The 22100-nt window shown below is 39.3% G+C and overlaps 2 protein-coding genes across 2 annotated transcripts; one reads left to right on the top strand and one right to left on the bottom strand.

The window, feature by feature from the left end:
* The first annotated feature begins 1928 nt into the window (after nucleotides 1-1928).
* LOC146313978 (trace amine-associated receptor 1-like) lies at nucleotides 1929-2981 on the top strand. Its single transcript, XM_084737022.1, has 2 exons — nucleotides 1929-1945; nucleotides 2105-2981. The coding sequence occupies exons 1-2, from the start codon at nucleotides 1929-1931 to the stop codon at nucleotides 2979-2981; spliced, it is 894 nt and encodes a 297-aa protein (XP_084593148.1).
* A 16410-nt stretch (nucleotides 2982-19391) lies between these two features.
* Nucleotides 19392-20957, bottom strand: LOC146313977 (trace amine-associated receptor 1-like). The gene is made up of 2 exons (XM_084737021.1): nucleotides 20867-20957; nucleotides 19392-20200 (listed from the first exon to the last, which is right to left on the bottom strand). Exons 1-2 carry the CDS (start codon nucleotides 20955-20957, stop codon nucleotides 19392-19394), a joined length of 900 nt encoding a protein of 299 aa, XP_084593147.1.
* Between the last annotated feature and the right edge of the window lie 1143 nt (nucleotides 20958-22100).

Genomic DNA, 22100 nt, shown 5'->3' with positions numbered 1-22100 from the left:
TATGCACAACCAGCTATTTACATTTATTTTCATCCAAATATCAAACTTTGCAAAAGCTTTTGAATTTTAGAATTGTTTCTGAAACACTCCTTCACCAGCCAATTTCTCCTCCTCAAGCGCTGACATGGAATCATTTACCATTAGAGCTGGATAACTTTGGGCAGCCTTAATCGAAGGGGCACATGCACGGTAAAGCTTGAGCAGATTAACTTGACATATTTTAGTCAACTTTCTTTTATTTGGCATTTCAACCAGGTCATTTGGTCAACAGATTAAATTACATTGAACATAATTTTTTAGAAATTTGTAACTTTTGTTTTGCCATTTCCCCAGCCTCATAGAGTCTCTGCAGAACCTGATAACGTATGTTAAAGGTTTATTCAGTCGGAGGATCAGTCAACAGCCACTGATCATGCACCACAGACAAGGGATCATGGATGGTATGCACAAAAACAAGCTTGTAAGGACTAAATCTTGTGCTTTCTTGAACAACTTCTCTAGCCGCCAACAGGAGCCACAGTAAACCCTCCTCCCAATCTGCTTTCAGCTCTGAGCAGTGTGCATGCAGTAATGATATTTAGTCAAGTGCACCTTGGTGCTGTGGATCGTATGCTGAATGGTGTGTTGCATTATTTTGAACTGGATATATGAACTGGTTTATGGCCTTAACTACAGATTTTGCAGAGATGGTCCATAGTTGATAGCAGGATATCTAGTTGACTGACACATTACAATAAAAAAATAAGAACAACCTGACTTAGACCTGGGAAGAGGATCTACACCATCAATAATCAGGTGCTCAAACGGCTGACTCACTGGAGCAGATGTGACACTCCACCTGGAGGGAGCACAAAATATTACCATAATCTGGCTTGATGATTCCCTGTTTTGTCATGACCGACCTCAAAGGTAGACCAAAATATGGAGATCACACACGACTCTTGATTCAAATAATTCTCACATTCAAATGTAGCACTTAAATAGCATCTGTTAGACCTGTACATTGACCCACGGTAGGCCTATGCTCTATAAACAACAGTATAAACACCAACAATATTCAATATTTGATCAATATTACTGAATAAATAAATAATACTATAACATTGATGTAAAACAATGCACATTGTCACAATATTATCCTCGTCAAGACAAAAATCAGAAGTTAATTAGTGAAATTTAATGTATTTTTAATATGTAGCAACTGTTATTTCATTTGATATATTCAGTAGTCACCTCTGATTACATTGGTCCACTTCCACTGTCCCAATCACTTTCCCACAGCACTTACTACTCATTTGTGGTGGTTTTGGGGACTAGCACAGCACACATATTTAAGAGGACCACAGGGATTGCGTACTGGTGGCTGATGTTTGATTGACGTTTGTCTGATTGTGGGGGCCAATCTGGTACAAAAATGCCAGGGCCCATTTGTTGTCTCAGTCCAGGCCTGCAGTGTCATCACACTACACTGACTGTAGTCTCATTCAATGTCCTGCCCAGAATCATTCTTATTTTTAATACAAACCATGATCTTTCCAAAAACCTTAGAAACCAACAGTTTCACAATGTAAACCAAGCATTAATTTTTGTCACAATGAAGTGGAAGGTCACCTGACTAAAGATCTGCGCTCCACAGAATATAATGAGAAGTATTGGCATATCACATATATGTGAAATTGTACTTTGGAGTATTAAATCACTTAATTTGAAAGTGTAAAGCATGTTTAGTAACTGAAAGTTGGGATATCTCGGCCTTTGTTGTGTGTCTTTTGAGTCCTCCAAGTTTATGGAAGTGTAATGCCAAATTGTACAACACTGAGTACCCCTTTGAGAGGGTCATGTGACAATAATATGTTAATGAGCCCTGAAGAATAACTGATTCAAATATACTGCTCAGTGGTACAAACCAAGGGCTCCCGTCAGTACAGATGCACAAACCAAACAGGCACAGTGTGAAACACACAGAGCACTGAAAGTAACTGAAAATCTCTCTCTAAAAGAAAACTAGAAAATATTAACTTTCTTTATTGAAAGCATGTTATTGCAGATGTTGCTTCACTATTAATGATCATACATTAATGGAACCTAACTTTTCTGTCAACAGGTCTGATGTTGTCTTTCAGGACAAAAGTCTCTGTATTATATCACCCAATATGTCGGGCACAATATCAGTAACCATCATAACATATTTAATATACATTTTTGTTGGCTGTTTATCATTTCTCATAATATGTGGCAACCTTCTTGTAATAACCTCCATCATTTACTTCAAACAGCTCCACACTCCTACAAACTTCCTCATCCTCTCTCTCGCTGTAGCTGACCTGCTTGTTGGGATTTTACTATTGTCTTATGGCTTGATACCAACTACGAGAAGCTCTTGTTTGGTACAAGGCTATGTAGATATGTATCTGTGCTCATGTTCTGTTTGGAACTTGTGCTTTATTTCTGTTGACAGATATTATGCTGTGTGTCAGCCTCTGAGGTACAGAACTAAAATAAATGTCCGTGTCGTTGTGATCATGATCCTGATGAGCTGGACTGTATCTGCTCTTGTCCTCTCAATTACAGGTGTAGCAGATGCTTTTGGTTTTTACCTCCCAGCTATCATAACATCTGCCATCTACCTAAAGATTTTGATGGTGGCACAGAGACAGGCACGCAGCATCCAGAACACAACCTGTCAGAGCACAAAGTCTGAAAGTAAGAATGAGAGAAAGGCCACTAAAACTCTGGCTATTGTGATGGGAGTTTTTCTGATCTGTTGGACTCCTTTCTTTTTTTGTTGGACCTTTGACCCTTTAATGAATTACCAAGTTCCATATTCTGTGTATTATGCATTAACCTGGCTTGGATGGTTAAATTCACTGCTCAATCCATTCATCTATGGTTTCTTTTACAGCTGGTTTCGATCAGCTTTCAGAATGATCATTTCTGGGAAAATATTTCAAGGTGATTTTACTCATTCTAAGCTCTCTTGACTCATGATTTGCTGGTAATCATCACTAGTTTGTCTCTGAAGATTTACATCTCTTTCTACTGCAGCTCATTTAAAATTAGCCACTGTACTATGCATAAAGTATCTGTATGTACAACTCAGTACACAGATAGCAGTACATAATAAACAGTACATATAATAATCTCAATGATAATGTCTGTAAATAATCACAGGATCCACATATCGCATAGTTTTCCTTATTTCTTATTGTATGTATTCAGTCATAGATGCTGCATAATGAATGCAGGAGTACAGCTCTGAAGTTCTCTGTGAATACAACTTCAGGAATTATTTAAAGTTTAAATGATCTTTCTCTGTCAGTAGTTTTCAGTGAGTTCCTTCATTACTTTTTCAGGCTGCAGATGGAAACAGAAAAAGACATACAGAAGTTTAATCATTGTCAATATTAAAAAGCAGGGCCCCTAAAAAGTTTTTCATTTGTAATAACATCTAATAATGAATGCAGGAGTGAAATTGTCTGTTCATGAAAGTTTCATAATATAAATTTTAATGTTTAAATTACTGATTTTCAATCAGTGTCTTAATCATTTGTTTCAGCTGCAGATGGAAACAGAATTCAGAGAAAGGTGTTTTATCATTCAAACGATATTAAATAAACCAGGGATAACTAAAAAGTTCTCCATTTGTACTAACATCTAAATCAGTTGGCAACAAGTTTCACATCATCCACAACATTGTGTAGAATGTAATGAAGAAGGATAACTTCTCCTTTTGACACCACAAAAAGTGCTAAGTAAAGATTCATCGATCACTTTTATCTCTGTTCAGATGTACGCTTCAGCATCCTTTACAGTAGGATCATTTCTTATACATTTTAACAAGTTCTCATTCTGTCTCTGCTTTGACACTTACAGATGTTGTGAATACAAGACTAAGCAGAAAAAGATGTCTAATTTTATGGCTCATGATGACCATGGCCATTCATACTGTCCACACTGCAGTTTGTGTCTCAACATTGTGTCATAATTAGCAGACACTTGCTTTTGAGAGGCAGTTTCACTGTGAATCAAATTTACAAAACAGTACAAGCAGGATTCTTTAAATCTGAAGACTACATTCTTATTTTAATAACTTGCTCAGGTATCAGTCTTCTTTGGCCTATCTCACCTCTGCTGTAGTATAATCAGTGACCAATCAGTGCACCCACATTACAACATAGTTGTGACATTATATTTTAATGTAATTGAAAATTCTTTGAGACAAAAAGTTGTCATCAATAACTACTTTAATCTTAAAAACTTCTAACTATCAGTTCAGACAGGGCCAAATTTTAAAATCAATATGCAGCGATATTGAACTTGCAGTCAGTTGGCCAAATTTGGCCCCCATAGGCTGCTGTATGACCCTCCGACTATTTTCTCATTCACAGGTAAAATCCATTGATTCACACTGTTTTTGCCAGAAAGGTGAAACAGATATAACAGTTTTGGATGATGGTCTAAATTAGGCTGATAGTAACAGAAAGAAGGCTGATTTACATGATGGCCTTTCAAGCTGTGCAAAGTGTAATTATAAACTGAAGACAAGTACAAGTTACACAGAAATGAGGATAATTCTCATCTCTTAAACGTATATTCCATACTTAAAGTGCTTAAATTTGCTACACTTTCTGTCCCTGAAGAGCTTCCAGTTATGTTTAATCTTGTAACTTGTTTCAAATGTTACTTAAGCATAAGTCAGTTTATTTTAAAATAAAGAAGTTCAAATTAAGATGAGTTATGGGTCTTTTAATGTTTATTAATTGTATCTGAGAAGTAATGTTATATTAATGTTTGTTCATTAACTGACCCCTGGGCAAAGCAAGTTGAGTAGCCCTGTTGTAAGGGTTCCTGGGGCAAAAATGAGCCTTACATTCATACTGACACATTAACATACATCATCTTGTGATACACCTGGACACATCGACAGTGATACAACCAGGGGTCGTTAGATGTTGCGGGTCTTTCAGCAATCAGACACCCTCACCCGGTCGACCCACAAAACAAGGCAAACATTCCCTCACTATTAATGATTATTTACACATAGAAGTTTTTTATCAACAGGTCTGATGGTGTCTTAAAGAACCAAACTCTCTGTTTTGCATCACCAAATGTATCTGTCAGAGCAGCAGTTACCACCATCACATATTTATTATACATTGTTGTTGTCTCTTTATCATTTCTTAAATTATGTGGAAACCTTCTTGCAATAACCTTTGATGATTATTTACTTCAAACAACTCCACACTCCCACAAACTACTTCATCCTCTCTGTCCCTGTAGCTGATCCTCTGGTTGGGTTTTATTTTTGTCTTATGGGATGATATCCGCTACAAGACACTTTTGTTTGACACAAAGCTATTTTCATCCTTTTCTATGCTCATCAAAAAGAAAATATCCCCACCACCTCTCAATGCTCCTTTCCTCCCAGTTTCCATGATCCAGAAACTTTGGATTTGAAGGATGCACTTTTAAGAGTATATAAAAACAGAAGAAATAGAAAGAGCGGATACATACATTTGTACCATAGGTAAATCTTATGTCCAAGGCATATGTGACTTTGCATCAACAGCTACATATTATTTGTTCTTAATTTGACATAGGCCCAAATGTTAGGGTTGCAAAAACAAGCCCCATCAAATTAATCATTGGGTCAGATTTTGAAGTGAATGCAAAAACGTTGACGGGTTATGGTCAGTATGTACCACCTGAGTAGACTTTGACCCAACATAAACATCAAAATGTTGGAGGGCCCAAATAAGAGCAAGTGCTTCTTTGGTATACTTTAACCCACCTATAGAATTAACTATTTGGCCTTTTGCCCCCCTTTCATCTTCTGTAACGAAACTGCACCAGCCGCAACATCACTTGCATCAATTTGCAACTGGAAAGGCAGGTCCAGCTGGGGAGCTGGGAGCAACAGACTCTTCACTTGCTGAAATGCCTGCTGAAAAAGGGAAGATCAGACTTTTTAATGTTCAGTCAATTGGGCCACTTCAGAGCCAAATTGGCACAAAAGCCCCAGTAATAACCCACCATCCCCAGGAAACACAACAACCCTCACTTAGGGGACGGGACAGGAAATGTGTCTATTTTGCATGAATGGGATGAACCTCCCCATGCCCCATGATCTTACTCAAATAAATTACTGTAGCATTCAAGAATTCACATTTCACCAGATTTATAGTCATGTGGGCCCAAATCAGCCTGTCAAATAGTGCCTTTCCTCTTTTAAGATGTCATTCCCATGAGTCACTATGAATTACCACATCATCCACATAGACTGTACAGCCCTCCAGCCCACACACAATTTTGTTCAACAACCCCTGAAATGTGGCTGGGGTGCTACGCACTCCAAATGACATGGCATGTGTACGAGTACAGACTTGAGGGTGGCACAAAAGCACAAATTTCTCTTTTAGAAAGGCAAATCTGCCAATAACCCTTAAGAAGATCAAACTTAACATATTTGGCCCTCACTTGAACAACACAATATTCCATCATCAAGAGAGGAAAAGAATCTGGCTTTGTTACTCCATTAAACTTTGAAAACTTATTGCAGGGTCTATGTGTTCAATCAGGTTTGTTAACCAAGAGCCAAGAAAAAAAAAACAGTTAGATGAAGAGGGTTTGGTAATACCATTGTCCAACATATATGACACTTGTGAGTCTAGTATTTTCAACTTTTTTGGGAAAACCCATAGAATGGCTGAGTGATGGAGTGCAAGTAGGAATATTGTCTAACTGACCTGATTAACTGTGCAGATTAACATGACATATTTTGACCTTCTTTTATTTGGCATTTCAACCAGGTCATTTGGTTCTGCAACCGGACGGTTTAAATTACACTGACCAAACTTTTGAGAAACTATATATTAGGTAGCAAGTGAACTTATGTCCTCAAAGTTGATGTGTTAGAAGCAGGAAAAATGGGCAGGGGTAAGGATTTGAGTGAGTTTTTTTTTTTTTTTTTAACACTTTTTTTATTAACTTTCCCAATTTAATACAATAAAACAAGACATCCACAGCACTAATAAAACATAAACAAAACAAACAAACGAACAAACAAAAAAGGTGGGACAGACATATCAACGAGACCCCCACGAAGCACTGACATAAAATATAAGTATAGGCTTAGAGTCCACTTAAGGTTCCTCAGAACAAATCAAGTCTATCACATACAGTGGTGAACTATCTCTGTCACAGTTAGGTAGGTACAAGAATACATTGGGGGGAGGCAAAAAAACAAACAAACAAACAAACAACAACAGCTGTGCAGTACAGTAAATGCATCGTACAAGTTTTCAAGGATTTGAGTGAGTTTGACAAGGGACAAATTCTGATGGCTAGATGACTGGGGGCCCTATCTTACGCTGATCGAAAGTGCAAGTGGAAAGCGCAAGGCGCAGTGGATTTAATTTATTCAAGATGTGTCCAAATCCACCTTTGCCGTCCCTGTGCCAGGGGCAGGAGTGATATTTTGCCCTGCCCCGCCCTTGGCGCCACCAGCGCAAAGCAGGATACACCTATCAGATGTGCCCAAGTGCCCTCATTAATTTACAGGCGAGTTTAGGCCGAACTTGCAATAAACCAATCAGAAAGTCAGCTCTCATCACCTTTGAGAGGCAGGTGCGCCAGCAGCTCAAGCAGAGGAAGCATTAAGGTGGATTTACCAGGAGGAAACAAAGAGAAAAGATTTTTAAAGTGAGGAGACAGATCTCCTGTTTCGAGGAGTGAAAATGTGATATATGGAGACAGCAGGACGTCTAAAACAGCTTCATGTGTAAATAATTTATTTTACATTAACGCCTGCAAAAAACAATACAATAAATGAACCACAAATGTCATGCAGATATGTAACTGCTTATATTTTAACCTGAAGCACGTTGAAAGTATGTTGTATTTTATAATTAATTATTTTCATCATGATCATTATTAACTCTGCTGGCTGAGGAGCGGGGAGAGAGATGGTGCAGTAGAGAGGGGAGGCGAACAGATCCAGTCCAGCTGCAAAGCTTCCCGGTTCCGCTGGCCCACCTGAGCCAGGTGGAGGAGCAGATACACGGCTGTCCGTGCTCCTCCTTCTTCTCCTCTCCCACCTAATCATCATCTCCTCCTCCCATCCTCGCTCCTCTGACCCGCTGCGAAATAATCAGAGAGAGTTTCTTAAGTTTGAAGTGCACAAAATTACACACAGATCTATCCAACCAGCTCTGATAGAAGCACACATAACTTTTTCTCTCAGGTTGGGCTGGACTCGTGCGATCAAATATAGTGTCTTGTATATTTTATATGTTATAGATCATAATTCTTTAAACATTATTTTCTGGATCATAACAAACATGCAGACATAAACACTACAGCTGCTCCAGCTGTCATGCTGACTCATCTGATAAAGACAATCAGCTGTGATCCCGTTTGCAGGTCTGCTGAGATTTATTGGGCTTTATTATTATAATAATAGTACTGTTGTACTTATTAGTGAGATTAACTTCAAAGACACACACGCGCGTGCACGTCTTTTAAACATAAATGAAAGGTGTTTGGTGATTGTGGAGTGTGCACACCTCAGCCAAGGGCAAGACACACACATACCTGCACACTATTATTAGTATAGAATGTGATATTTTTATTATTGTCATTATTATTATTATTATTATTATTATTATTATTATTATTATTAATAATAATAATTTTATTATTATTATTATTATTATTATTATTAGTATTAGTAGTAGTAGTAGTATCATTACTATTAGTAGTATATATCTCTTTCCTAACTGATGTGAAACAATAAATGTTAATGAAACTTGCAGTCAGTCATTTCTCTGAGTTAGAGATATTACTTGAATAGGACTTATGGTTTTCTTCAGATCAGTAAAGATAACACAAGTGTTTGTCCCAGCATACACTTTATATAAACTAGTTGTCCACTTGTAAAACAGTCCGTCTGTGGGTTTGAAAAAAGTAATTGCATTAAATTCAACAGACCGATACTAATTAAGGTTCTGCATTCTGTTCAGGGTGCTGCTATTGTGCATGCTGTCTCACTGGAATGGCTCTGCTGCACTAAATGGAATGGCACCATTAATAGTACTAAGAACACCTGTGTTTACCCTACAAGTTCATATCAATGTGGCTACTATGAAATAGGTAGATTTTTACAACCATTAGGCAGTGAAAGTCATTACAAAGAACATTAATTTACATGTAATATAATAAAGTCTACACATAACAGCCTTAAACCCTTATCTTTTGAACCTAATATTTGCTTTATGCTTCCCTGTTAATGAACCCTCATACTTACCTGTACAGAAAAGAGAACAATCTAAGAAAATAGTTGGTTTTACCTGTCAGACAATTAATTATATTACAGTGCCTGGAAATCTGATCTAAATAAAACTGTTGTTCACACACTCACCATTATTACTCATTAGCAACTATATAATGTTTTAATGATTTGGGTATTTTGGACTCTCTCTCATTTTTTCCTCTCCTTTTCTCTTTTTTTCCTCATTTTTCTTTTTCCCCCTTCTTCCCCCCTGCTTACAGACTGTCGTTCCCTAGCTTTGGTGCAGTTGGTAGAGCGTTCGCCCCATGTACTGAGGTTATTGGTCCTCTGCAGGGATTGTTGGTTCAATTCCTGCCTGTGGCCCATTTGCTGTGTGTTGTGCCCCCTCTCTCTACCCCCTTTCCTGTTGTGTCTTCAGCTGTCCCTATCCAATTAAAGGCAAAAGCCCCCAAAAATCATCTTTAAAGAAAGCTTCCTGTCCTGTCCTGTGATAGAAATTCCAATTTGTTATGTAATCCTGTATCTGCATATTCTAAGTACCTAAATACAGGACAGAGAGGAAGGCCCGATATACTTGTATGACGCACAAGACAAGATGAGATAGACCAAGCCAGAAGTGCTGTATTGTTTTCCTGAATGTCCTGTACCATCATGTGATAACAATATGCCTTACAGAAAGACAAGTTTCTGACTCTGTGCTTTATTCAACAGAAATTGCCACCACAGTCCTCTAAAGGGTACCTTGTACTTCAGTATCAGGCATCGAGGGGCAGTGACAAAATCATTGGTGTGATGAGTTGGGATGAGAATGTGTGGAAGACTTTTGTGATTCGATTGATGCAAACATTTCAAGATATAATCATATCTGCAGGTATAATCAACCGTCCAAAACAAGCAAAACTTTGAAAAAATAGTCTTCTTCTTGTGCTGACTGGGCCAGTTGGAACAGAGTGTGCTGATGACTGGTGCCTTATACAATCAGTGAAATTCTGAAAATGACCATATGTGGTATTAATGGGTAATATGAAGCCACAACAAGGAATTTATGTACATTTAAATAGTGTGTTTGTTGTATAACTTGCTTTTCCACCATATCACTTGTTTTTTATCACTTTGAGTCTTTTATATGCTCAAAGTTTAGTTTCAAGAATGGTAAAAAAGAACTACAATATCTGTATGCTTCAGTTACTCTGAAGCAGGGGTCTCTGAAAGCTGAGACATACTCTTAGAATTGCAAGTGCAAATATTCATATTCAGAGATATTGTTGTCAAACATGACCTTGTTGTCAAACATGACCTTAGTCCCATTGTTTTTTTTAATCTGCTAATAAGTCCCAGCTAGCCTCAGCCTCTGCAGTCTGTTTCCCTCGTGGCTAGCAAAGGTAACAGCTTGTTAGGTAACAACAATCCACACGTGGCAACAGCATATGTGCTAATTTAGCAGAGTGAGTTACTGAAAACTCCAAACTCATCTCACTCTTCTGCTTAACAGGGAACATACTCATTAAACATCTTAGAAAAAACAGCTGAGAAAAATACAGTAAAATGCCATGGGAGGTGATTAGCATGGTGGAGTAGAACTCCCTCTGCTCAAACTCCCCAAACTTTTTTTCTGCAAAACTTTTGATATGACCTCTTTCCACTCCATAAAATTTACAAATAAAAAAATCAATTTCTGCATGCCTTGCTGATAAATATATTGACACAAACACAGAATTACAAACCTAGAGAGATGGCAGACAAACTACAAACAATGGCTGATGATTAGACCACCACCACAGGCCAACTGACAGTGTTGTATCTGGAGGGTACTTTGGAAAAGTGTCTTTAAAGATGAACTCATTAATGAGGAAAACAATTACAATTATTAAGCCTAATAAATCTAAATAGACCTGTGAAGGGAGCACGGCCGCGATCACAGCTGTCAGATTGTCTTTATCAGATGAGTCAGCATGACAGCTGGAGCAGCTGTAGTGTTTGTGTCTGCATGTTTGTTATGATCCAGAAAAACAATGATTGAACAATTATGATCTATAACATACAAAATATACAAGACACTATATTTGACCACAGGACTCCAGCCCAACAGAGAAAAAAGTTATGTGTGCTTCTATCAGAGCTGGTTGGATAGATCTGTGCGTAATTTTGCGCACTTCAAACTTCAGAACAGAACAACTTCTTTCGCAGCACGACAGAGGAGGGAGGATGGGAGGAGGAGATGAGGATTAGGTGGGAGAGAGAGAAGAAGGAGGCGCACAGACCTCCACTTAACTGCTCCTCCACCTGGCTCAGGAGGGCCAGCAGAACCGGGAATCTTCACGGCTGGACTGGATCTGTTCGCCTCCCCTCTCTACTGCACCATCTCTCTCCCCGCTCCTCAGCCAGTAAAATTAATAATGATGATGATGCTAATAATTCATTATAAAATACAACACAATTTCAAGGTGCTTCGGTGTAAAACATAACCAGTTACATATCTGCATGACATTTGCAGTTAATATTTATTGTATTGGTTTTTGCAGGCGTTACTGTAAAGTAAACTATTTCAGCGTGAAGCTGTTTTGGAGACGTCCTGCTGTCTCCATATATTGCGTGCTCTTGCACATTCTCTTCTCGAACCAGGAGATCTGTCTCCTTGCTTTGTAAAGCTTTTCTCTTTGTTTCCTCCTGGTAAATCCGCCGTCATGCTGACACCGCTTGAGCTGCTGGGCACCTGCCTCTTAAAAGGTGATGAGAGCTGACTTTCTGATTGGTTTATTGCAAGTTCGGCCTAAACTCGCCTGTGAATTAATGAAGGCACTTGGGCACATCTGATAGGTGTATCCTGCTTTGCGCTGGCGGCGCAAAGGGCAGGGCAGGGCAAAATATCACTCCTGCCCCTGGCACAAGACGGCAAAGGTGGATTTGGACACGCCTTGAATAAATTAAATCCATTGCGCCTCCTGCTTGCTTTCGATCAGCACAAGACACAACCCTAAGGCACAAGCACGTTTTACCCCAATGCGCTGAGCACAAGATAGCAAACGCACCCGGCTACGCCTTCGTTTTGCCTTCATGCTTAGACCTCCCGCCCACAGTGGCAGTGACCCAGCGCAAGTGCGTTTGCTATCTTACCCACATGGCAAAAATGGCACTTGCGCTGGCGTAAGATTGCAAAATCACTTGCGCTGGCGGCGCAATGGCTTTGCGCCGGGCATAAGATAGGGCCCTTAATGTGCAAAAAGTTCATATTGCTCAAAAATTATGAGTTCAATAAACTCAAAAGAATGTCAGTCAGAAATGTCTTTTGTATGACAATTTCAATGTTGATTTATGAAAATTTTGTTAACCTTTTCACAACCATTTGCATTAAAAATTGTTTCAATGTTGTTTCAAGGATCAAGGATTTTTATTGTAATTTTCACTGTGCATTTACCTACACAAGAGAACAAAATTTCGTTTCTCGATCAGTGACTGCAGTGCAATGATAAAATAGTAAACATAATAAAATATAGCATCATAATAGACAATAAATAGGAATAAAATCAGATAAAAACAGTCCATTATCTCAAAGTGCATTCAGTCTCTTAACTTGACAGGTGACTAGCTGTCAAGGGTGAGTGTGGGTGTGTATGTGGGGATGGGGGACAGTCCGTTAATATGTCTTACAGCCTGGGGAAAGAAGCTATTCAGCTTCTTGCTAGTCTTGCAGCTGATGCTGCTGTATCTCCTCCGTGATGGCAAAAAGGAGAAGATGTGGTGGGAGGGGTGGAGCGGGTCCATGATGATGGATGTAGCTCTACTGATGCAGTGCTGCTGGTATAACTCCATCAGGCAGGGGAGTGATTTTGCTGGCTGCCTTGACCAGTCTGTTAAGGCGCTTTTTGTCCTTTGCACTGCAGCACCCGAACCAGGTGGTGAAGCCATAGGTCAGGATGCTTTCAGTGGTGCCCCTGTAGAAGGTGGTGAGGTGTGTGGTGGGGAGGCCTGTTTTCCTGAGTCTACGGAGGGAGTGGAGCCGCTGCTGAGTTTTTTTGAGGACTGCCCAGGTGTTAGTGGTTGAGGTGAGGTCATCATCAATATGAACCCTCAGATACTTCACACTGCTGACCTTCTTCACAGCAGTACCATTGATGGATAGTGGTTCATGATCCTGTTTGCCAACCCTCCTGAAATCAAAAACAACCTCACTGGTCTTGTCCACATTGAGAAAGAGGTTGTGGGAGCTACAGCATGAACTCAGCTGTTTCACTTGCTCCCTGTATGCAGACTCGCTGTTGTTCTTAATGAGGCCCACCACCGTCGTGTCATCTGCAAAATTCAGGATGTAGTTGCTGCAGAATCTGGCAGTGCAGTCGGAGGTGAGCAGGCTGAAGAGCAAAGGGCTAAGGACGCAGCCCTGCAGAGAGCCTGTACTCACTGTGATGGTCTTTGATGTGCGGCTGCCCACCCTGACTGTCTGCTGTCGCTGAGTCGGAAAGTTGTAGACCCAGTCGCAGATGCCGTTGTCCACTTTTAGCAGCTGCAGCTTTTCCACCAGCTGTTGTGGGATGATGGTGTTGAAGGCACTGCTGAAGTCTAAGAACAGGGGCCTGGCATAGGTGTTCTTCTCAAGATGAGACAGTGTGAGGTGTAGCATGGTGGGAATTGCATCTTCTGTGGATCTGTTTCTTCTGTACGCGAATTGTAGTGGATCCAGGTCAGCAGGGAGGCAGGTGATGGAATGAAATCCCATGATCACCAAATTCTGTGTTGCACCGTTTTAGTCAACTTGGTTCCAACTCATTACCACAAATTATACATTCAGTCTGGTAATGTATGGTATAATAGTCCTCATTTACATAAAATTAAACTAGTGATGATTACCAGCAAGTCATGAGTCAAGAGAGCTTAGAATGAGTAAAATCACCTTGAAATATTTTCCCAGAAATTATCATTCTGAAAGCTGATCGAAACCAGCTGTAAAAGAAACCATAGATGAATGGACTGAACATTGAATTTGACCATCCAAGCCACATACATGCATAATACAAGGTAGATGGTATGACATAATTAATCCAAGGGTCAATGGTCCAACAAAGAAAGAAAGGAGTCCAACAGATCAGAAAAGCCAGAGTTTAAGTGCCCTTTCTCTCCATCTTACTTTCTATCCTGCAGTGGGCTCACTTCTCCTGGCTGGCCTGCCACCCCAGCATTCACCACACCAAGAGCATCCTACAGCAACGGTTCTGGTGGGCCACATTGGAGGATGAAACTTGGTAGTTTGTGAATACCTGTCCCGTCTGCAGTCAGCACAAGCCGTCGCTCCAAGCACCAGCTGGCCTCCTGCACCCTCGTCCTGTTCCTTGCCACCCTTGGTCCCACATCTCTTCACCAGTCTACCCGCATCAGACGGTCATACTGTCATCCTGACCATGGTGGAATGGTTCAGTAAGATGGCCCACTTCATTCCCCTGCCCAAGCTGTCCTTGGCCAAAGAAACTGCTGAACTGGTCCTGCAGCATGTGTTCTAGCTCCGTGGGCTGCCCAGTGACATCGTGTCAGGCCAAGGCCCCCAGTTTACCTCGGTCTTCTGGTGGGAGTTCTGCGGCCTGCTTGAAGCCTTTGTCAGCCAGTCCTCCGGCTTCCACCCACAGTCCAAGACACGGAGCGTACGAACCAGGAGATGGAGGCAGCACTGCATTGTATGGTCTCCCAAAATCCCTCATCCTGGTCCCGGCTTCTCATGTGGGTTGAGTACGCCCACACCACCCTGCCCAGTTCTGTCACAGAACTCCCACCGTTCCATTGAATCATGTATTTTTCTACATACAACCCCGTCTCTGAGCTCCAATCTTCTTCACTGGTTTAACAGTCTCTTTACTGTTTGTGGAAGCAACAGTCTCTGAGCAGAATCAGGTAACCCACCTTGCTCCAAATGTCCTCGAATTTGGCAGAGGCGAGGGTTCTCCCCTTGTACAGTTCTCCAGCGGCCAAGGTCACATCCCCAGCTGGCAAACCAGTTTCCCCCAGTGTCTGGGGCATCCACTGTTCTCACCAGCAGGTCCTTTTTGTGCTCCTGGTCAGCTGTTGTTGAATCTGTGTGGGCAGGTGGGAGGTGAGGCATCTTTCTTTTCATCCCTAGTAGTCTGCGCATTCGCTGGAGGCCGTGTGGCGAAAGTCTGATTGTTTGGAAGTCTGGTTGTTCAATCACTGGAGAGACGGAGCAGCAGATTACAACCCTCTCGACCAAGCTGCAGCGACTGCTGGAGTGACTCCTGATTGACTCGATTGAGACGTGGACTGGACTAACTGGACTGAACTAGTGAGAGGTGACTCCAGGTAGCTGTGAGTTTTTTTTTTTTTCTTTATCTTTGTTCTTCTTTTTTGTTCCTTCTTTCTGCCCTTTTTTGTTTACAGTATTGAGCTGAACTCTTGTTTTTTGAATCAAGTGGATTGTTTCTGTTTTTTTGCACTGAACTGAATTGAACTGAACTGTGGGAAAAGAAGTGCTTTTTGTTTGGGATTTATTGGGGGGAAATTATGGACTGGATTTTTTGAGTTTTCTGGAAAGGACTGACAATTTCATTTCTCTGTTGCTGTTTTGTGGTTTGCCTTGCTTAAATACACTGGTTGCACTAAATCTTAAATGCAGTGGTTTTGTGTTTGTGGCTTTGCTGGTAGATGGTTGTATATTCTTTAAGATAAAACTGAAGGAGAGGTCAAGCGCATGTTCACCCTTCTACATTCCCACAAAGTGTGTCTCACTCTCTTTCGCAGCCACCACAGCATGCGGGCACAGTGTGTGTGCCGAGCTCCACTTCCCTCGCTGTTTTGCAGGTGTCTCTCGTGGATGCCCGCTGTGGAAGCTTAGAGGGCTTTCACCCGTAGATAGTGCTGCCACCAGGACCAGCCACACACATATCCTCCCACACATACACATCATCACCATCACCCCGTCACATGTGCATGGCGTACTTGTGTACTCAACAGAACAGTTTAACCCTCAGTGCATCTTGGCCTTATTTCAGGGCCATCTGGGTTTCCATTTTACGACTGTTGATGCTGTGCTCATGCATATGGCATCATTCTTGGCAAGAGCTAATGCTTTTTGATCAATTTTGGAATTTCAACCTCACCTCCCATATTAACCCTATATTTCACCATGTAATAACCCGCCAACTTAATTTACCCCTTTGGCCCATTTTCACTATCAAAACATGGACACTGAAAACCCTACAGAGAAAACATCTCAATGTTAATACATAAAAATTGTATTTTTGGTCCCACAGCAAATCAAGCATCAATTCACAAATTTGATGATATTACATGTTGATCCTGCACTTATGCCTTGAAAACTGTAACATTTACTATTGTTGAGATGTTTGGTGAATTTGATCCTGATCGCCCTGAAGCACAAACACACCCCAAGAAGAAACCAGGGAAATTTGATCCAGTTTTGTCAGTATTTTATTGTTATTAGTTTTACAGACCATTGTAGAAAAGAACAAAATTTTAAAAATGGTAAATCTGCATTTGTATGGATGCCAAGGATGGTGTAGGACTGTGTACATACTTAGATTAGTGTGGGTTTGTGTGTGTAAATGTGATCAGCTCCAGAGACACAAATGGTACAGAGTCAACAGTCCACTTCCCTGTCCCTCCCTCTCATTGAATAACGCCCCCACTGGCATCACATAAACAAGCTGGAAATTAAAGGTGAAAATCCTGAAAATGAAGAATAATATATTTTTATGATCAAGACTAAGATGAAAGTTTATATATATATATATATATATATATATATATATATATATATATATATATATATATATACATATATATACATACATATATATATATATATATATATATATATATATGTATATATAACATAATACATTCATATCATATTTATGTTCATATTCATAATAAAGGCCCGAAAGTGGGCTGCACGAGTAAATTAGTATACTGAGTTAAAACTCTGACCCTGGAACAAAAGAAAAAGAAAAATGAATGAATAAATACATAAAACACATTCAAATCAATGTTATTGCTAATTATTGACATATACCATAGTAAAACAAAAACAAAAACAAAAACAAAAAAAACAGTGGTATTGTGTAAAGAAGCGGGCATTTAAAGGGTATAAGTCCTGAAAATTAAGATGATTATGTTTTTTGTGATCAACACTGAAGTTGAAAAAAAATCTATTAAAGGAAAAGTAACAATAAATGCATGTTATAATCATGTTCTCAGGAAGGCCCAAAATAGGCTTAAGGAGTAAATTACAGATTTTTTTAAAGGATGGACTGAAGGTTAACTTTCTCCAAACAAACAAAATAAAATTTATTAAACAAATAAATAAGTGGGATTATGACTCCTTCAGGCGACTTTTCCTCTTTTCCAGTCCAACTGGAAGAAGGTGAAGTTGTGTCAGGAATTCCTGTTCTAACTCCTTAACTAAAATTGCACTCTTTTTAAAAATTGAAGACATATATATTTTAGTTATTTTGACGAGTTGGATAACACTCTATGCCCCTCTTTTAACACAATACTTTAACTGAAATTGCTGGGGCCTGAGTTAGAAACTTGCATCATTACCTCAGGTTTTGGGAACTGTTGTGTTAAAATGCTGATTTGCTTATTGTTTTCAAAACATAATAAAGAATACTCACAATGAAATATGTCCTAGAAGTGACTGTTGTGAAACTGCAGTGATACTGTGTAAGGATAAAGGCCTGTGTGTCTGTGAGAATTAAATACTTGTGTCTGTGTAAAAATATACAATTTGTATACCAAGTGCTTGACAACTGTTTCCAAGAAAGGACTGGGAACATGTAAAGGTGAAGAGGGGGAGAAGAGTGAGGCCTTGCTCACATCAAGTGTTACAGATCAAGTACAGATAGTAGAAGACAGTTATGTTATAAGAACCCCAGAGAGACTGGAGACCAGCTGTGCTGTAGTCTGTGTGGGTCCTTATTATTTCAGTTCATCTTGTGCTTACATGTCACATAATTCTGAATTAATCTGTACAGTCAAGTTGCCACATACTAACAGAGAAATGATGCACAGTGAATGGGTTAGTGTGTGGGGTCAGTATCATTTTTACACCAGGAACCCCTTTAACAGAGTTACTCAGCTTGCTTTGCCCAGGGACCACTTTCAAAATGACAGGAGGACAGGGGCCTGTTAATGAATAGACATTAATAATGACATTACTTCTCAGATAAAATTAGTTAATGTTAAAAGGCCCATAACTCATCTTTCATTGAGATTCTTTATTTTCAAATTAACTGACTTATTATACATATATTACATTATATTATATTATATTATATTATATTTGCTTTCATTTTAGTCATGCTAAATATGTTAAAAACTTGTGCTCGTACTGTTTTGTAAATCTGAATACTTTTGAATCTGTCTCACAAAGGGAAGCCGAATGTCCACTAATAATGAGTCATGGACTGTAAAAGTGGACATTTTGTCTGCTTAGTTTTGAATTCACAGCATCTTCATATGTGTCAAAGTAGAGACAGAATGAGAACTCATGAAATTGCATAAAAAGTGTTTCTACTGTAAAGGATGCTGAAATGTACATCTATAAATTTGTTATCTGAACAGAAACAAAAGTAGATCATTCTTTACTTGAGCTGTTTTTGTGACACTAATTGCTGCTGTGGAATATGTGCAACTTTTTGCCAACTGATTTAGATGTTACTACAAATGAAGAACAGTTATCCACTGATGACACTTTTTCCATCTGCAGTCAAAAGAAATGATCAGGGCAGCAACTAAAAACTACTTTAAGAGAAAGATCATTTCAACATTAATTAATTCCTTAAGTTTTATTCACAGAGAACTTCAGAGCTGTACTCCTGCATTCATTATACAGCATCTATGACTGAATACATACAGTAAGAAATGAGGAAAACTATGAGATATGTGGATCCTGTGATTATTTACAGATATTATCATTGAGATTATTGTATGTACTCTTTACTAGGTACTGCTATTTGTGTACTGAGTTGTACATACAGATACTTTATGCATAGTACAGTGTAAATTTTATATGAGCTGCAGTAGAAAGAGATGTAAATCTTCAGAGCCAAACTAGTGATGATTACCAGCAAGTCATGAGTCAAGAGAGCTTAGAATGAGTAAAATCACCTTGAAATATTTTCCCAGATAGTATCATTATGAAAGCTGATCGAAACCAGCTGTAAAAGAAACCATAGATGAATGGATTGAGCATTGAATTTAACCATCCAAACCAGATACATGCATCAAACAAGATATATAGAATTTCAATCTGAAACCAAGTGGTTATGCTCCAACAAATAAAGAAAGGAGACCAACAGATCAGAAAAAGTCCCATCACAATAGCCAGAGTTTTGGTGGCCTTTCTCTCCATCTTACTTTCAGACTTTGTTCTCTGACAGGTTGTGTTCTGGATGCTGCGTGCCTGTCTCTGTGCCACAATCAAAATCTTTAGGTAGATTAAAGACATTATGATAGCTGGGAGATAAAAACCACAAATGAATTGTAACATTATTAGTAAGAGGCAAAGACCAGATACAGTCCAGCTTAGCAGGACCATTATCACAATAACATAGACACTTATTTTAGTTCTGTACCTCAGAGGCTGACACACAGCATAATATCTGTCAACAGAAATAAAGCACAAGTTCCAAACAGAACATGAGCTCAGATACATCCCAAATGTGTCTAGTGCTGAACACGAATTTTCCGTAGTTGGGATGACGATAAGGGAGAAAAGTAAAACCCCAACAAGCAGATCAGCTACAGCGAGGGAGAGGATGAGGAAGTTTGTAGGAGTGTGGAGCTGTTTGAAGTAAATGATGGAGGTTATTACAAGAAAGTTTCCACATACTGTCAGAACTGATAAAAAGACAGCAAAAAAACTTAATACATGTATTGTGGAGACTGCTGTTGGAAAAGGAAAATATCCAAGACAAACACGTTTGTCCTGCAAAACATCATCAGACCTGTTGACAGAAAATTTCGGTTCCATATATAAATGATCATTAATAGTGAGGAAACATTTGGAATAACATGTCTTAAATCAAGAAAATTAATCGTGTCTAATTTCCTGTAGAGAGAGATTTTCAGTTAAGTTTAGTGTTCTGTGTTTCACTCTGTTTGGTTTGTGCATCTGTACTGATGGGAGCTCTTGGTCTGTTCCACTGAAACAGTATATTCAGATCAGAGTTGTTATTCTGGGCTCATTTGCATATCATGGTCAAGTGACCCTCTCAACTGGGTACTCAATGTAGTCGTACCAAAATTTACTATCATTTAGGGTTGCACTGAAATAAACTTGGAGAACTCATGAGAGATGGAAGTTGAAAATTTGGTAGGTTTAGGCACCAACACTTCTTGTTTAGGTGTTTTAAAAATATATTTGTTTGGATTGGAAGATAAATTAATATGCCACAATCTTACTTCCTTCATGTTCACAATTATATTATTATCATAGTTAACACACCTTCTTTTCCCGATTTTCTTGATGAAGCAGCCAAGGAATCTTTATTCATTTGAGCCTTTGGAAAACGGGTGCAATATCTTTTATTTATAATTTCTTTTCTAACTTACTGAACCCATCGGCAGAGACTCTGACGTCTGCATGGGAGCAGGACTTTGGATTGGCTGATAGCAGAGCAGTGGAGAAAAGCATAAGCAACATGTGGAATCTGTGTTGTGTAGATAATGATGAGGTGGCTTGTTGTCCTCTTTACACCGCCATTTATTATCTGAACAGGAACAGAATATGTACTGGTCAGTCATACAGTTGGCTCGTTACAGGCAGCTCACACACAGCACGCTACAAAAGAACAGCATACTACTTTAGCTCAGAGACCAGCTAGTAAGTTCATGAAGTGCATTATGCCCTCATTTGAATATATTATCAATTAAAAGGTATAACAACCCACAGAAACATTTCAGTAACTCATATAGTGCAGCTGTTCATATGGTAGACATACGAACATTAATACACAACATTTGTACACAGTGCCGTGTTCAACTATCTGTCATGAACTGACAATGTTTCAAGGCCTGCAGTGGCATTTACCTACTACCTCTGAGAGATGTTGCCCTTGAGTCAATAAATCTGCATGAATATCATCTTATAGCAATTATAGCAAGTGTAATAACATACAATACAACCTTTGTTAAACTCTTAAATTCGTAACTGTAGACACCTCCCAATTGGTCTTTTTGTTCCTGCCACTAATTTACCTCCCATGCAAAAGTCGGTATCTAATATAAAGGTCTATACCGTATAATCCTAAAAAAAAATTTGAATTAAATGGGTGGGCTACATGGAGTCATAATACCCAAAATCTCATCTCATCAAATGAAATTCTGACCATGACTTACGATATTTTCACTGATGTAACTGGGCAGGCTTGAATCAGATTAATAAGACTGTGATGTTTTATCTGCAACCCTGACACACAGCTCAGCTCTGTTCAGCTCACTGTAGCAGATCTGTGCCTGTCTGTCTGTGACACACAGGGCCTTACGGCAAACTAAAGCTTGAGTTGAAGGCGAAAGGCAGGGGTATTCAACTAAAATTCAAAGAGGTCCAGTTAGAGAAAATTTCCTAAAGCAAAGGTCCGGAACATCATAATGTCTAACTTGTGTTATGATTTACAGTGATATATACTGAAGTAGTGTAGTAGTTGCATCAACGTCTACATCAGGGGTCATCAGATTTACTAAGATATAAAACCTTCCTGCCATCATTCCATTCTTGCGTCTTCATCATTAAAACAAATGCCCTCTCAAAATTCAACTTTCTCAGCTCAATGGTACCTTTAACGTC

The sequence above is a fragment of the Lutjanus erythropterus genome, chromosome 15, assembly GCF_056507025.1.
Source record: "Lutjanus erythropterus isolate fLutEry1 chromosome 15, fLutEry1.hap2, whole genome shotgun sequence".
NCBI classification, from domain to species: Eukaryota; Metazoa; Chordata; class Actinopteri; order Lutjaniformes; family Lutjanidae; genus Lutjanus; species Lutjanus erythropterus.
The sequence above is the reverse complement of the archived record's forward strand: the minus strand, read 5'-3'. Positions and strand labels throughout refer to the sequence as shown.